Genomic DNA, 17,545 nt, shown 5'->3' with positions numbered 1-17,545 from the left:
TGCTTCATATTTCTGATTGAGAAAGGCAAAGGACATTGCATTCAGAATTATTTCTACTTATTCATACTACTGTGTGACAAATACATGGACAGAAACTTTTGACTGCCATCATGCACTGTGGTCCCCTTTCTCTTCTGTGCCTCTGTATCAAAGTGAGAGCAGTTGGGTCAAATTTCCAAAAAAATATAATAAAAATACTTTTAAAGGTACATACTCCAGAAATTTTTTCCCTCCCCTGCTCACCTGCTCCATAGAGCCCACCTCAGAGAAGCGCCCATCACAGGTGTGTTGTTCAACTTCTGTCTGCAGCAACAGAGCAAAGCCCAACAGAGTTTTTTGGAATTGCATAGAGCCCTCCATAGCAAGCAGCTGCTTCACTTCCAGCCGTTACTGCCAAGAACTGCATCAACAAATATCCCTCCCCACATTTTATATCTATGTTGCCTCTGTGTTCCCAAGGGTATATGAACCAAGCATAGATGATTATGTATATCTTGGGGGGGGGGGAGTGGAGGAAAATACCTGGTTGATTGGTTGATGGGATGGATCCTGAGCTCCCCTATCCCCCTCATGCCATTTTGACAGGTGGGTAAGTGTGTCACCCTGTCAGTTACCAGACATCACCATAACACCAGCTGACTGTACTTCAGAGGAAAGAACCGGGCGTGCAGTCTAAGTTTGCTGCTGATTCTTTCCTTTCTCCCTTCTCAGCCCAGCTTGATCTGAAGCGAAGCGGCAAAGAAAGATTGGCTGCACTGCAGAGTAGTGCAACTGATCCCTGGAGGACTTGCTGTTGCCGCTGATAAGTGGTGACAGCAAGCCTTACTTGCCGAGGAACATTCAGGAGCACACTTTACGGTTCCTGATTGTTCCTTTGCAGCCATGTCAGGTGTGTGGGAGGTGGCTATGGTTTGAGGGAAATAGTCTTGCGGGCCACATTAGGATTCCTGCTTGGCCTAACTTGATTCCCCTCAACTGATGAAAAAATTCATTTTTGTGTCCTCCTTCCATGACTCAGGACACCATGAATGGTTCTTCCTTCCCCTACCTCTTAAAACTTCAAAAATAGTCCTGTGAAACACTAATCCACCCACACATTGAGATTGTCAGTGGAGAGACTTCTGACTTGGCAACCCCTGAGAGCTCTTGTGTTGGCAGGATCAAGGGAAAGGGCCTTTTTGTGATAGCATCACCCTACCTGCAGCGCATTGCTGGCAGGTGTCCATTGGCCCTCATTGTTAACAGGTGTTTAAAGAAAGCCTTAAAGACCTACAAGTGAAACCTCGGAAAATTAGAATATCGTCGAAAAGTGCATTTATTTCAGTAATGCAACTTATTAATTTTTCTTTTAATTTTTACAAATGCTTTCTTTTGGAAATTCTACAGTAATAAAACAAATAGTTACAATAATACAAAAATAAACATCGCCATTACATTTCATTAATTACATTCCATTTAATAATTGACCCGCCTAACGACAAATAATTACAATTACAACAAATAAACGCTTGACATATCTTGCTTTGCATGTCATGCATCTATCTCATACAGTCATACCTCGTTTTAAGTACGCTTCGGTTTGAGTACTTTCAGTTTAAGTACTCCGTGGACCCGTCTGGAACGGATTAATCCACTTTCCATTACTTTCAGTGGGAAAGTTCACTTCAGGTTAAGTACGGACTTCCAGAACCAATTACACTCATACTTTGGGTTAAGTACGCTTCAGTTTAAGTTCTCCGTGGACCGTCTGGAACGGATTAATCCACTTTCCATTACTTTCAATGGGAAAGTTCACTTCAGGTTAAGTACAGACTTCCGGAACCAATTGTGTACTTAAACCGAAGTACCACTGTATATTGGTTTCACCTTTTAAGTTGCATTACTGAAATAAATGCACTTTTCAACGATATTCTAATTTTCTGAGTTTCACCTGTATTTGTTTTCACTGGCTTTTGCTTGTGTTGTTTGCTATAGCTGTTTCGTAGTATTCCTGATGCTTCTGGATTGTACTTGGTATTGGATTTGTGTAATAGTTAGCTGGAGATGTGTGTTTTTTCATTCCTTCTGATTTTTAAGATTGTGATTGCATTGCATTTTAACTTGCATGTTCCATTGAGTGGACCTGAAAATTGCTGTACAAATCCTTTTTAAAAATGAAGTGATTATATGGCTGAGAAAGTGGGAGAGAGACTGGCCAGGGCCGAGTAACTGAAACCTGTTCTTTCTGGTCCTAATCTAGAAGTCTATCCATTACACCACACTAGTTCTCACTGAGGTACATAGCTGCCAAGTTATCCCTTTTTTTAAGGGATTTTCCCTTATGCTGAATAGGCTTCCTCGCGAGAAAAGGGAAAACTTGGCAGCTATGCTGAGGTATCATTGTGGATTCTCTATTATGTTGTGGTGGTGGCATTGGCAATGGCTTGTCTGTGGACAGCCTTGTGTATCTTTCCCAGCTGTCTGCTGTTGACTGAATCTGTATCTGTCTTTGATGCTTACAAGGTCTGGTTATTCCTCTGATCCCTCCAAATACCAATTTTACATGCTCCTATTTACATGTTCTTATTACATGCACTTCCTATTTTGCCACAAACTCAGCTGATCACCATGAACTTCTTAACTAACCAGCCTTTTGTGGTTAAAATTACACAAAGGTTTTCTGTACTCCAGTAGCGGTCTACTTTCTGTTTATTGATGGGTGGGTTGGATTTCCTCCGTACGGAGCACTGTTGTCACAGTGTGACTGTGCAATAGGAAATCTGAAGGAGCATGAGACTCTTAACCTCGAGCCCTGCATTGCAGGGGGTTGGGCTAGATTACCCTCGTGGTCTCTTCCAGCTCTACAATTCTGAGATTCTATGAGTCATTTGACACAGGAGTAGAAAATTGTTTAATTTGCTTCGCATAGTACTGTACTCAGTTGCTTCAGTTTAATACTTTGCTTTGTTACAACAAATCACTTGTTCTCCTTCTGGATGTCCCTAGATTTGTCTTCAGAAAAGGCTTTTCCTTCTGACTTTCTGTCTCTCCTGCTCCCTGCTGTAGATATTATGCAGATATTGCTAAAATGCCAGCAATCAGCGACCAAGACATGAGCGCCTACCTGGCAGAGCAGTCCCGGTTACACCTGAGCCAGTTCAACAGTATGAGCGCACTGCATGAGATCTACTCATACATCACCAAGTACAAGGATGAGGTAAGGGGAAGCAGTAGGGGAGGATCAGTGGGAGGGAGAGGAGTTGATGACCTCTTTCCATAATGGCTGGTCTGCCCTGTATATCCACCAACCTCTTCTGAGGCCTCCCTGCACCGCAAACTAGACTTGCTTATTTATTTATTGGAGCTCAGATTTTTGGAGTGGGGAGGGGAGTTAAAAGCTGACTGACGGTGGCGTACATGAAAGGGATAACTGGCTGAAGTACGGATAAACCTCCATACTCCAGCCCACTCATTTTCCTCCGTTGAAGCCCCTTAACCCCCTGTGTTAGTGCTCCAAGGTGGGAACACTCTGCTTCTCTTGTGATGTGCAGCTTTGTCCTCAGGTATTCCTGTCAGGATCCAGCAGCCTATTATATACTCATGTTTCCACCTTTCTCCCCCCCCCCTTCAGCTGTCCAAACTTCTCAAGGCTGACAAACAAACAGGCCAACTTTAACCTCCACCCCCCACCCCGGAAAGAAATAATAATAATAATAATAATAATAATAATAATAATAATAATAATAATAAAAAACAGATAAGCATCACAACAGTGTTAGCAAATATATAGCAGGTAAATTCAAAAGAGGGGACTAAATCACATAGTGGGAAAGCATTTAATTAATTGAACAAATAAAGTAACAAGAAAAGAGAGAAAATCCCGCTTGCCCTTTGCCATTCAATCACCAATTTAAACTACAAAAACATGCAGAAGTACGGCAGAAGAAAACACTATCTTAGCATGTCACTTTTCAGTTATTCCTATGCTGGGTAGTCTCCAATGCTGTCCTAATTCGCAATCCCAGGAGTTGGGGAGGGGGGCATGTTTGCTATGAAGTCACTTCAGCAGGCCTCTTAAGTTTTAAGGAGTGGTTAAAAGCCCATCTGCCGTAATTGGTATAAACTCCATAAAGTACTTTTCTGTGAACACATTCTCTGCAATCCTTTATTAAAGCAATAAAATATATAACACTAATAAAAATATATGTAATAGGATCACATGGATTTTATTGCCCGGCTGAACGACAATGAGACCTGGGGGAGTGGGGGGGGGGGTTAGTGGCTTTTGTAAAGCAATAAAAGCCTTTGTACAAGAGTTTGCCAAACTACTCTGGGCAAGGAGGTTCTTCCAAGAGCTGGTGAGTGGTCCCACAGTTTCTTATGGGGAGAGAGAAGGAGTTCTTGTGGGAAGGGGCAAAGGTTGCAACAGAAAGAGGTGGATCTAACAGACTGCATTAATGAAGAATTAGATAGGGTGCAAGGCATTTGGAAAGCAGGTTAAGGCTCACGTTACTGCAGCTCAGTAGAAGAGGCATAAACACCCATATCAGTCGTCTTGTCTGTCTCATGCCATGAAGGTTTAGTTAACAAAGCAGTTGTTTGCACACTAAGGAAATTGACAAAGCATTATTTCTGAGTGACAGCAGATAAATGCTGGGCAGCTGGACTAAATGCTGCCTGTCAGCAAAAACTGAACCATAATGTAGTTTTGGTTCTTCCTTCATATACAAGATCCACGTGTGACAACCTGCCTGGTGCAGAAGATACATACATGTTTCATGAGCAGAGACTTAGGGTTGCTTTGGATATTCTCTACCTTTCCATTGCAGAGTTCCTGCCAAGATGGGATGTTGTGCTGGTGTTGTGCCCTCCATCCCAGCTCCCTCTTCTGCAACCTGCTTTCAGCAGAGGTTGGATGGCCATCTGCCATGGATGCTTGAGATTCCTGCATTGCAGGGGATTGGACTAGACAACCCTCAGGGGGTCCCTTCCAACTCAGCAATTCTGTGATTCTAAGGGCTTCAAAGCTATGGAGCACATTTTCTGAGAAAGCAAAAGGTGCTTCCTAACAGATCTGCTCAAGGAGGAGACTGGCAGGCCCTTTGCCTTTCCAGTTGTCTGCCAACAGGAGAGCTGTGTGTATATGAAATGACACACAGAGTCTCGTTATTGCTTTTTTTCTTTGCATATTAAACTGTAAGCAACTTTTTATTTTACAATACCTTGATTTAAATTTGAAAAGTTGCTGTGGCCTCGGGTTCAGACCTCCCTGTTGTAAGCCAAGAATCCCTACAGCAGGTCTTTCCTGTATGAGTAGGCACAAGTATATACTTCTAGGCAATGAGGATGGTCCTCATACTAGGAAATAGCTAACACTAACAGTGCCTTAGCAGCCTGCACAGTTGCAGGGCTTCTTAGCAAGACCCTATCCATCTGCCTTAGACCAAAAGTCACCACAAAGCTGAAACCAGAGGTTAACCCCCCTCCCCATAGCTGTTCCTAGAGACATTTTCATAGCAATTGCCTGCCCTGGGGCTGGTCTCCAGCTCCTAACATTCCCTTTCATTAGTATTACAAATAAGCAAGGCCTTAAAAGCAGAAATCAATAACAAGGCAAGCACTACGTGTTTGGAAAGCGTGATCTTAATGAGCTGAATGCAGGGTGAGTTGCCATTCCTTGTCTTTCCCGGTTAACCGCTGCCTGGCATCTGCTGGATGTGCATCCATAGCCCGCTCTTAAAGCACTGCTTGTGTGTTCACAGCTCCCAGGAACTTCTTTTATTATTTGTAATGGGATTAATAAATAGCAGCTGTTCCCTTTGTTTGTTTTCATTCATTAAACACAATTACATGCAGCCCGATTGCACCCTCTTTGATGCGAAATGGGAGAGAATAATTTTTCCTGTTGTTCAGTGCTATAATATGCTGTCATTGGCACTGAATGAAAATCATAATTAATTTTCATTTGGGTTTTTGCATCTTCCTAATCACGGTGGTCCCAGCTCCTTAAAACAGGTGACAGACATGCATCTCCCTCTCTCTTCTTGTGCTCCCTGTAGTTTTCCTCTTTACTGTGCTGCTCCCAGAAGGGCAACACAAAAACAGAAGATCAAACAAATACAAAGCAGGTTGTAAATCTTTCAGAATGTAGTGAGTCTTTCTTGAATCAAGAGAGAAAGGGATTCACGAACCATGAATAGAACTCCTGTTCAATAGCTCCAGTACTCTTAATAATTCCATCTTTTTTATTTCTGCCAGATTAACATGTCATTTGCATTCAGAGCTTGGGCGCCACCTAGAAATCACTGTGATTGGCGTTTTCTGTGCTTTGGATGGAGTATTGGGGTCCTTCCATATGTGCCAATGCAGGACGTGGTTATCCCCATGCAGAATTGCAGCAGGCTCAAGTTTTTGTACTGAGGTGGTGGTGGAATCACCTTTCCCATGGGAAGCTGTAGGGTAACAGTAGTTATCCTCCCCCAGGGAATGAAGTTGAGCTGCTTTACCCTCTTTCCCAACTCTTAGGATTCTTTATGCATTCACTAACTATGTGGCAAATCAACTTTATAGAATCTGCACTGAGCTTTTAAGTGTTTCATCATCTGCAAGGTCCTGAGCTGCAGCGCTGTGTACTCTCCACAACACGTCCCGCACGTTTAGCGCTGGAGACCTGTAGGGCGCCACAGCTGCTCTTAATCAAAAGGAGCTGATTTCCATATTAAGGAATTACCTGTAGGGCTTGTGATGGACCTTTCCTGCCTCCTAATAGTCAGTCTATTAATTATACAAGAGTTTATTTCCAATTATGCAGCCAATGAAATGGTTAATCAAGTCCCCTTTGATGGATGCTTTGACATTTAATTGGAAAGAGAAATCCACCTTGCACTCACAACAAACTTAGCCACTATAATGGGATTTCTGATGGGTTTGCATTTTAATCATCTGTTCTTTATCTGGCAGCACAATTTAAAGGGTGTGGGACTCGGTTCAATGGACTCCTGATGATGAGCACCTCTTTCTCCTTTTTGTAAAATTCCCTCACTATCTCAGCCCCTTTCACTAGCTGCTTTCCTGATCCCTTCCTTCCCCCCTCAGAACCCAAAGCCCTGTTCACAACATCCCGAGTTCATATAGTCTGAGTGCCTGAAGATGCGGAGTTTTTCAAGATTTCCTGGATTACATCCAAAGAGTGATCTAGTGATTCTCATCTGATTGTGAGAACAGAACTAGAAAGTGGACTAGGTTTGATTATTCCATAATTAAAGATGCCGGTTTCATAAATGTCCCCAGTGTTTCCTTGTCCCCAGGACCATCAGAAAAGTCCCAGATCATGCCATTGTGGGAGAGTTTTCCTATTCTCTGAATTAAGAAGGGCTGAGCAACCTGTGGCCCTCCAGATATTACAGGACTACTACCAGGTTTATGCAGGGGAAGTATTGGACATCATGTGTGCGAGGAGTCCTAGCAGATCTGCAAAAGTATTTTTGCAGATCTGCTGCTAGCCAGACTCCATACATGCTTCCTGCAAAATACAGGAAGGAAGATAGATGGGCAATTAAGCATTGCCTTCAATGTGCCCTCTGACTCTTTGTCACACACTCACAAGGGAGCGGGAGGAAAAGGACAGCCACTTCAGCTCACTAGCCAAGCTAGACGGCTGTAACCCTTTTGCAGGGTGATTGGGGATAGTGTGTGGCAAGCTGCAACCCTGGCAGGATGGCGATTGCTCCTCCTTGCTCAGCCGCTAGAATGGGTCAACACACTTGCTGATGCACTGTTGAGTTGCTGCCATTTTTAGCAGCCTCTCCTAGTTGTGACGGTCAAGAGAATGGCCGTCCCATATTTCTTCATCCTTAAAAGAGCGGGTTTGGAGTGTTTGGTGGGGAATCTCTCCTGGCTTTTTCCCCTAGACTACCACTGGTGTGAAGCATGTTTCAAATTACTCTAGAGTCTTCCTTTACTAATGATTTCATCTACACGTCTTTCCCCTTGCCAGATTTTAGCTGCTTTAGAGAAGGACGAACAGGCCCGAAGGCAACGGCTGCGGAGTAAGTTGGAGCAGGCAATTGACACAATGGCCCTAAGTAGCTGAAAAGGTCAAGATGGTGCTGCAGACTTCCCTAGCAGTGGACTCTTAAGGGAGAGAGAGAGCGGCAAGTGAGTCGCGGCAGCAAGAAAGCAATCAAGGAATACATTGGGGCCTGGCACCAAACAATGCACAGAGTTTGCTGCGTCTCAGAACACTTTACACACAACAAACAGCAAAACAACAGCAACAACAACGTAAGACCGCCATTCTCAAAAGCAAACAGAGCCTATTTTAAAGACCTTTTGGAAGGAGTGACGTAGCAAAGAACCTGAAGGACCGCAGGAGATGTGCAAGGAGGGCCAGTGAGACAAACCCCTGCTCAGCTGCAACTGCCTCCCTTCTCCGGCTCCCACCAAGGCCTGCTCCAGATTTGGCAATGGAAGGTTGGGGACTGCACTAACGTCTAGGACCACCTTTTTACATTATGGTTTTTTTTTTCCATGGCAGGCGGTTTGGTAGGCTTATAATTCCCTGCCCTTTCTCCCTGTACTTCCTTCCTTCCTTTCCCGCCTTGCCTGGACAGCTCCACTCTCCACCTTCTCTTCCATACTCTCTGGCCTTCTTCCTCTAGTGTTAACTGCTATATTTGCACAATTTCCACAAGCTAGGTTTTGTTTTCGTTTTTTTGTTTTTTTTTTAAAGATTTTAAATATACGAGTGTGGGGAGGTTCTAAATTTTAAACAAAACTTTGCAGGATTTTTTAAAATTCTTGTTTTAACAAAAAGAAAGGAGCATTGCTTGCTTGGGATAGAAGTGGGGGTGAGTGGAGTCCAAGAGAAGAGCCCCTCTATCTTTGATTCTTCCTACACTTTGTCCTGTGCCATATTTTATTTTAATAACATTTAGCACAGGCCAAATTGATGCTCTTGTTTTGAATGCTGCTTACGCGGGTGCCGAAGGTTTAAGGTACCCAGAGGGCAAAGAACTTGCAAAAGGGAGGGCGGGCCATGCATGGCAAACCCCTGTAGAGAGATCTTTCCACCTGTTTGTGATGAATTACTTTGTGGAAAGTGGCACACTTTTGAGAAAAGTCCCTGCTTTGCCTTTTTATAGATTAAGACAGGGCTGGCTGTTTTTAAGCAGAGTTTAGCAACTCTTCAAAAGTTCTCATTGCCCCACCCGCCCCAGAGTAGCCCGTCCCCAGCTGCCCCCATCTGTACATTTCCCACTCCTGGGGCATTTAGACAGAAGGGTACTGCCACGTATTGCCACTGCATAGACAGTGAATGGGGGTGGCCGTTTGAACCAACTCTCAGTATTCCCTCTTCCGTTGTAGAGGAAAGGCATCTTAGTAACAGATGCAGTCAGACTTGGTAGGGTCTGGGTCATGCAGGAAGCCTATGAGTAGATGCTTCTTCTGTGTTGTCTCCATTTCTAGCAGAACATGGCAACACTGGGTCTATTCAGAGAAATCATGAGGTCAGACTTCATGCTAAGAGATAAGGAACAAAGCGTGATTCAGCATGGAGCTGCAGTCTAGCACTGACAGAATCATTATATATAAGTGGGATGCCCCTTTAGTTTTTTCAGCTGTGTAAGTGTGTAGACACACCACTTTAGAATATTTTATTTGCCTCATCCCAATTTCTTCAGCAAAATGCAGAGCATCTCTTTTTGTTTTGGCAGCAATGAAGACCCAAACTCCCAACAGTCTTGTAATTCCACTCTGCTGGGATAAGCAGCTTCACCAGCGGATTTGGTTCTGGTTAGGCCAATGAGAAGAGGGTGAGAGAGTGCAGATAAGAAACGAGTTTCATGGAACTGTAGAGTTGGAAGGGACCCCAAGTGCCATCTAGTCCAACGCCCTTCATTATTTACATTATTACTTTTGTGCAGGAATCGTTAGATTATATGTGATATTCTCCATAGCTTGCTTTGGCTATGGACTGCTCCAGAGAGCAGGGAAATAATGATCTTAGTGGGGAGAGTAGAGTATCATTCACTCCAATATGATGATAGCATTACGAGAGGGGTAATTCCTGCAACTGAGTTCTGCTTTCTATTCTCTGCTACTTGGTTCAACCCAAAGGCTGCCTCCTCTTTCCTCTATGCACCTGGTTCCTGGCTGGCTTTGGGCTTCTCCTTGTTAGCAAACTGCCGTGTAGGAGGCCAGAAGGAACAGGTGTCCATATTGGGTCAGAGCAGAGAGGTCTGCAGAAGAAGACCCAGGTGCCGTTAGTTACTGCCACGTTGCCCAGGTTGTGATCAGGTACTTCCAGTTCAATTCAAGGCTGCCATAGTGTTTCCCAAGACATCCTGCACTGTTTGGAGGAGAAGTACCTTCGTTTTGTGTCTGCTCACTCCTTGAGTGTCAGAAGGTGTCCTCATTTTCAAACTGAAACAACTCTTGTCCCTGGAATTCAGTAGCTCCATCTTTGAAATGTGAATTATGTGCTGTCGGAAAGGAGCATTTTACTTATTAGTTAGGTTTGCAATTTTAGGAGGCAACTGTTTATTCTGCATCCCACCACCCCTTCATTATTCTCATTCTACACCTAAAGAGCAACGAAGCTATGTGAGAGTAGGGAAGAGAGACTGTCCTTAGTTGAACTAGGGTTTGGGTCTATGGCCTACAAAGTGCATGTTAGCACTCCATAATTTTAATTTCACACTGGCCTGGATGTCTTGTACCAAAGGGCAGTTAATCAATTCACTGAAATAAATACAATTTAAAAATTATAAAATAACAATCCTACACACTGAGCAAAGCATTTCTGAAGGTCCTGAAATGCCCATTGGGTCTGAGTTTTCTGGTCCAACCCTAGCAAAGAACCAAGACATCCCATATCCAGCCTAAACCACAATATGTGAGAGAAACAAGCCCCTGAACTCTTGCTAAAATCTGTTTCCCTTTGCTCCTCTCTTTTTCGTTATCTCTACATCATTCCATTCACTGTTCTGACCCTAAGAATTTTAATCCCCTCAATTCAGTTCCTGACAAATGCAATGCCTTTAATTATCATTCAAAAGTTTGCTAGTGTGATGAAGCCACTGCCCTAATTCAACTCAGGTGACCAAACCCACCAAACTTTCAGCCTTCACCCACCCACCCAGTACCAATAAACTCAGTTGCTATCTCAAGTCTAGGTTGAGAGAGAGGCTATTGCAGAACATACCAAGCCTGATCCTACCCATTCCCTGAGAGTGCAAATAAGGGGAGGAGAGGGGATGTAATGAAGTTTTTAATTAAAATTTAAAATGTGTGTGTGTGCGTGTATATATATATATGTTGTTACAATCTAATTCTTGTGCCCCAGTGGGGCACTGTATAGTTAACAGAAAGAGCTCAAACCAGTATCACATACGGTTTTTACACAACCAGTGGAAAATACCAAATGGATAAAATTTCAAACATTTCTCATCAACCAGAACAATCATTTGAAGCCTATATACATCTCAGATTGCTTTGTTATTTTGTTTTTATCCTTTTTAATTATTTTTAATTAAAGAGGAGGAAGAGGAGAAGACAAAACGACAATAAAAAAATATAATGGAAAAACACCTAGGGATTCCCGAGATCTCTCTGGATCCATAGGACCTGTGGGCTGTTGCATGACTGTGCTAGAGTTTAGTCTGAGTTGAACTTTTTTTAAAAGAAAAAATGCAAGTGTTGAATACTAGAGGTTTGTTTAGACCTTTTTATTTTTGAAATTTTGGAATTAATTTGCCACTTCTTGTATAAGGAAAACAAAGAATTAACAACTGTTTATTTCTGGGAAAAAATGGTACTCAGAAGCCTTAAAGGACAGCTAAGTGTTTCTACACACAAAAGATACTGTAATATTTTACAGGCTCCCCTCCTTGGACTTCATTTCAAGTGTACTTGGAAGCATAAATCATTACATGATTGACACTTAAAAGAGATAGAGGCTCAATCTTTTGGCTTGGTGTAAGTCAGCACCATTTTAAGGAAAACTAAAGTGCCATCCTGACTTTTTAGAAGCAAATGACAAAATCCCCCTCTGTTGATTGCATAGAGAGCAAACGTTTGACTGGAAAATGCCATATACCATTCCTCTAGACTAGAGCCACCCACTTATCCAGGTATCTCAGCAATAACATATTGGGAGACTTCACTATAAAAATAATATTCGGTGGGTTACCTCAAGTGAACAACTTTTATCTTTTCTGATAAAAACTCAACAAAGTGCATTAGAAGTTGGCTTAATTTGAAGGGCCTGCAGAATGCAAGTAGGCTTGTTCAGTCTTCAGGACTGGCCTTTAGAAAGACCTAGCTACCGGTAATTGCATCCTATCTTCCCAGTTCCTAGCCTTCAGTGAACCAAGTCATCTCCATATGGGCCATGGCAGCAGTGGGGGGGGGGGTAGAGGGAGTTCTTAGCCTAATGCTTAGCAGAATCGTAGAAATTTAACTTGCCACTAGGGATGTGTGTGGAGTGGAGGAATACTTCCCCTGTGTCCAGACTCTCTGCACAGTGGACAGACCAGCAGCTGAAATAACTGGAAAGCCAGCAGCTAAATCAGCTCCCATGCAAATACTTCAGCTTGATACAGTTTGTGATTCAGTCTGCCAGGCTGCAAGCTTTCTGGACAGCCTAAGGGGCACACAGGCAAGCACCAAGATGGCAAGGCTCAGTGCTTTTTTCCTGGGGGTCCTCAAGGGTATACTGGCACCTTCCCCCCTCCCCTTAATAAGAAAAGCACTGCTTAAAATTGTGGCACTTACTTTAACAACTTCATGGTGAGTACCGGCACCTTTTTCCCCAAGAAGAAAAGCACTGGTCAGGCTTAAATTGGACATCTTGGCAAACAGATGTTCCACACGCTTTCAACCCACAGAAAATGGGGTAAATCAGAAATATGTTGTCCCCCCCCCCCGTTTTTTGTGCTTGTGTAATTGCCAACACTAAAATGCCTACTGGTGGTCTGCTCTGTGTGCATGCTGGGCTTCCTTTGCCTCTGGCACTGCCTTCGTCAGTCACAATTCTGCCATAGAAACCAAGCCAGTGACTTTGCAGACAATGCCTGGGGCAGAAGAGAAACTCAGTGGCCTCCCAAAGGTGGAGAGGAGAGAGACAAAGCAGCTAGCAGACAAGCAGCGAGTTCAAATTTCCGTCTTCTTTCTCACCCCAGTGCCTGCAGTTCCACTGAAATCAACAGTATTTATTTATTTATTGTCAGCAGACACTCATCCACTGTGTTAAAAAGATTTACAATCTGGCTCACACCCAGAGGATCTTGTATTTCTTTCCTGGACAGTTTTAATCTTAGTTGCTTCCATATTAGCCCCTTTCTCTGGAATCGCCTTCCCTTGTTCATTTGCTCTTTATAGAACATTCAGACAGCATCATTTTTAAATCACTGCATTCCAGTCTTTCGTGGCTTATCCTGTGTCCCCCCCCTCCCCCATACAGATTCATGGCATAAATTTGGGTAATGAAATGCAATTGGATCACCAGCCTGTACTTACAGGGCTATACAAAATGATGTTAGGCGTTTCTGTGCCCTTACTTTAAATTTACGTATCTTGTTTGCAGATCTTGCCCATTTTATATCTTTCTCTTGATCATGACTGGAGTAGTTAGTGATGAATAATTGCTTAACTGTCTCTTATCAATTTATTTATTTATTTATGGGGGGAAGACCATCAGTAGTGACTTCCTCTCATCATTTTCCTTCCCATAGTGGAAATCGCCAATAGAATCACACACACAATTGAAATTGGGACAGTTAATAAACTATTAATCACCAATTTTCCTACCTGAACTCATCCAGAAGCAATAAAGCAGGCAAAGATAACACTCTCAATTAATGTTGCTGTGATCCTTTGCTAAATAGGCTTTACATAGGAGCAAACGTTAAGGGAGGATCGTGGGGTGGGGGCACACAGAAAGACATTGACAGATAACATTAACACTAACCTCTTGTTTTAGTTCAGCCTCCAGCTAAATGTAGTGCCTGAGCAGTGCTAAAGGGTTGTAGCATGGAAGCAATCCCGTATGTTACTCTTCATTGGGTTGTGCACATCCACATCTATCCATGCAAAGACACATCTGGGGACTTCAGTGGCAATGTCAAATCTCCTGACGTTTCCGACTTCTGCAGGAATTTGAATATGATATGCAATCATGCCATTGGCACTAAGCTCTTTTGCTATGCATTTTGATGCTCAGACGATCACCTGAAAAACAAAACCTATATAAGCCATTAACACAGGCATAGGCAGACTTGGCCCTCCAGATGTTTTGTGACCATCATCCCGGACCACTGGTCCTGTTAGCTAGAGATGATGGGAGCTGTAGTCCCAAAACATCTGGAGGGCCAAGTTTGCCTATGCCTGCATTAACTCTTTTCATCCAAGCATCACCAATCCATTCCCACCAACATTATGTGAGAACCCTTCTCCACAATGACACTATTCCATGTATTAGTTACTTCTAAATAAGGTCTCCATGACTCATAGAATCGTAGAGTTGGATCATCTAGTTCTAGTTCAACCCCCACAGTGCAGGAATCTCAGCTAAAGCATCCATGACAGATGACCATTCAACCTCTGTTTAAAAACCTCCAATGAAGGAGAGTCCACCACTTTCCAAGAGAGTCAGATCCACTGTCAAACAGCTCTTAACGTCAGAAAGTTTTTCCGTTATGTTTAGTTGGAATCTCCTTTCTTGTAACTTGATGCCATTGGTTCAAGTCCTACCCTCCAGAGCAGGAGGAAACAAGCTTGCTCTATCATCCATGTGACAGCCATTTAGATATTTGCGGATGGCTATCATATTTCCTCTCAATCTCCTATTTTCTCTAAGACTTATCTTCCAGACCCTTGATCATCTTGGTCACCCTCCTCTGTACACATTCCAGCTTGTCAATATCCTTAAACTGCGGTGCCCAGAACTCGACACAATACTCCAGGTGTGGTCTGACCAAGGCAGAACAAAGCGGTACTATTACTTCCCTTGATCTGGACACAATACTTCTGTTGATGCAGCCTAGAGTAGCATTAGCTTTTTTGCTGCTGCATCATACTGTTGACTCATAGAATCACAGAATAATGGAATTGTAGACTTGGAAGCATGTTAAACGTGTCCTCTACTGAGGCCACTAGATCTTTTTCACATGTACTACTGGCAAGCCAGGTGTTCCTTATCTTATATTTGTGCAGCTGCTTCTTACTACCTAAGTGTTGGGCCTGGTTCTCTCATCTGTTAAGTCATCTTGAATCCCAATTCTGCTCCCAGTTTTGTGTCATGTGCAAATTTGATGAGTATCCCCTATATCATGGGTAGGCAAACGAAAGTCCGCAGGCTGGATCAGGCCCAATTGCCTTCTGGATCCGGCCTGCGGACAGTCTGGGAATCAACGTGTGGGTTGCTAGTGTACACATTCTTTCCCTCTCCCTCACATGGTGCCGCCTCCTCCCTCCCTCCTCCTGGCTTCTCCCAGCCCTGCCTAGAGGAAGGGGGCTGGGCTTCGTTGGTGCCAGCAGCAGCAGTGCTCAAGGGCCGCCATTTTAAGCAGCCCCTCTCCGAAGCCCTTTCGCGCACTGCTCATCGTCCCTCCGCCGCTGCCAGCCCCTGCTGCTAACAAGACACAGGTAAGCAGCCACCGGGGCTCGAGGTGCTCTTGCATCATCCCCCCCCCCCAAAAAAAATATAGTCCGGCCACACACAGGGTCTGAAGGACAGTGGGCCAGCCCCCTGCTGAAAAAGTTTTCTGACCCCTGCCCTAAATTCTTTCATCCACAGTAAGTCATTTATAAAGAACTCTGTGACACCTCACATCAATCTTTTCCAGGTTGATTAGGAACTATTAGTAAGCACTCTTTGAGTTGGGTCAGTCAACCAGCTACAAATCCACCTACCTCATCCAGGCCACATGTTACCAGCTTCCCCACAAGAATACTTAAGTATTCCCTGAGAAAAGGTGCATGTGAAATGTATCTTCTCTTTTTCAGGTGCTACTTTAACTTTCCTCTATCCATTGTTAAAAATGCTTAATCATACAACCCCTGGTCCCTCCGCCCCCTACCACCGCCACCCTGTGCCCTCAAACACTGGTGCTATCTGAGGACAGGATACAATAGGAATAGGGATTGAAGGAACATGTCAGCTATTGAAGGCTTAGCTTTAGAGGGTATCTCAATGGAAATGTCAAATGATCTGGTTCCAAAAATACACAGCTCTTCTGAGAAAATGGTTTGAGCCAGCTAATAAGGAAAGATCTGGTGTTTTATTTATTTCTCAAACCCTATAGTGTATTAGTGACATCCCCAATTCCTTGGACTCTTAAAACAGTTTAGGGATAGTCTAAAGAAAGGGCTGGTAAATTTGTCAGGATGGTGAGCAAGACCACCCCCACCCCAGCTTTTTTTAATGGAGCACTATTAATCCCCCCCCCCGGGGGAAATGTGTTTAAAACACATACTGTACAAGCCTTGTAAGGCCTGCCACTCTCTCTTCTTTCAAAGGAATGTCAAGTCCACAGTTAGCTGTCCTTTAAGTAAAGGGGAAGGGGGTTGGCATGGGAGGGGTGGAGCAGAGAAAACAATAAGAAACAAAGAATTTTAATAGTAAAATAAAAAAATAAAAATAAAATGATGAAAACTTTATGTGATTGTTTCAGACTTGAAGCAACTGTGCCAGTGTGGCAGGTCGGCACCCTTTGATTGTGTAAATATCCTGCTATTTCCTATTTTAATGTTCTTCAGATTTAGTACTTGTAAATAAACACGCGCATCAAGGAGAGATTAAACATTTTTGCTATATAACTTGTCTTGTCTGACTTTGTGAGTTCCAGGTTTGGTGCAGAGGGAGGAGGGAAGGTGTAAATGCAGGGGGGGGCAAGGGGCAGCTGTGCACTGCTGTGCATGCTACTACAGCCCTGCTTGACCCATCTTACCCCCCCTGCCCCGGTTCAATCACTTCAGCACTAGATTTCTGCACCTTCACCACATACTATATTCAGCATCATGGGCCACCTTTAAAGCTGCGCCTGGTTCTCATGTATGCAGAATGTCTTAACCACCCAGTGGCCCAGCAGGAGCTGGGGTTATTGCTTTCCTGAGTTTCCTAGAACAGAAACTAAACCATCTCCCACCTTATGCTGCCCTCTTATAGAAGTGACAGCCTTGTATTGAGGTGCCTGCAGGTGTAAGGTGCGGAAAGAAATGTGTTCCTGCAAAACTCTGGTTAAAACTATCCTATAGTTCATCTAGCTCAGTATTGTGTGAAAGACCGAAGGAGCATAGAAAACCACACCAGCCAAACTCTTCATTTCCTAGTAACCAGGCTAGCTCTTTTGGGTGCAGACTCTAGAGCAAGCATCCCAAACTGTGGCCCTCCAGATGTTTTGGCCTACAACTCCCATGATCCCTAGCTAACAGGACCAGTGGTCGGAGAAGATGGGAATTGTAGTCCAAAACATCTGGAGGGTCGAAGTTTGGGGATGCCTGCTCTAGAGCTTTGGGCTGCCCTGCTCCAGGACTTTCAGCCACAGCCCTGTTCACTGCACTG

General features: G+C 43.7%; 1 protein-coding gene across 4 annotated transcripts in view; it reads left to right on the top strand.

Annotated features, from left to right (window-relative positions):
- Positions 1–15,671, top strand: part of PLXNA1 (plexin A1) — a 303,760-nt gene extending 288,089 nt beyond the window's left edge. For all 4 annotated transcript variants that reach the window (XM_035106479.2, XM_035106478.2, XM_035106473.2 and 1 more), the window contains exons 31-32: positions 3,046–3,196; positions 7,976–15,671. In XM_035106479.2, coding sequence (XP_034962370.2) covers positions 3,046–3,196; positions 7,976–8,071 — 247 coding nt within the window. In that variant the 3' untranslated portion in view covers positions 8,072–15,671. The remainder of the gene's footprint in view (positions 1–3,045; positions 3,197–7,975) is intronic.
- Positions 15,672–17,545: the final 1,874 nt, after the last annotated feature.

This window comes from Zootoca vivipara, chromosome 2 (genome assembly GCF_963506605.1).
Source record: "Zootoca vivipara chromosome 2, rZooViv1.1, whole genome shotgun sequence".
NCBI lineage: Eukaryota > Metazoa > Chordata > Lepidosauria > Squamata > Lacertidae > Zootoca > Zootoca vivipara.
The sequence above is the reverse complement of the archived record's forward strand: the minus strand, read 5'-3'. Positions and strand labels throughout refer to the sequence as shown.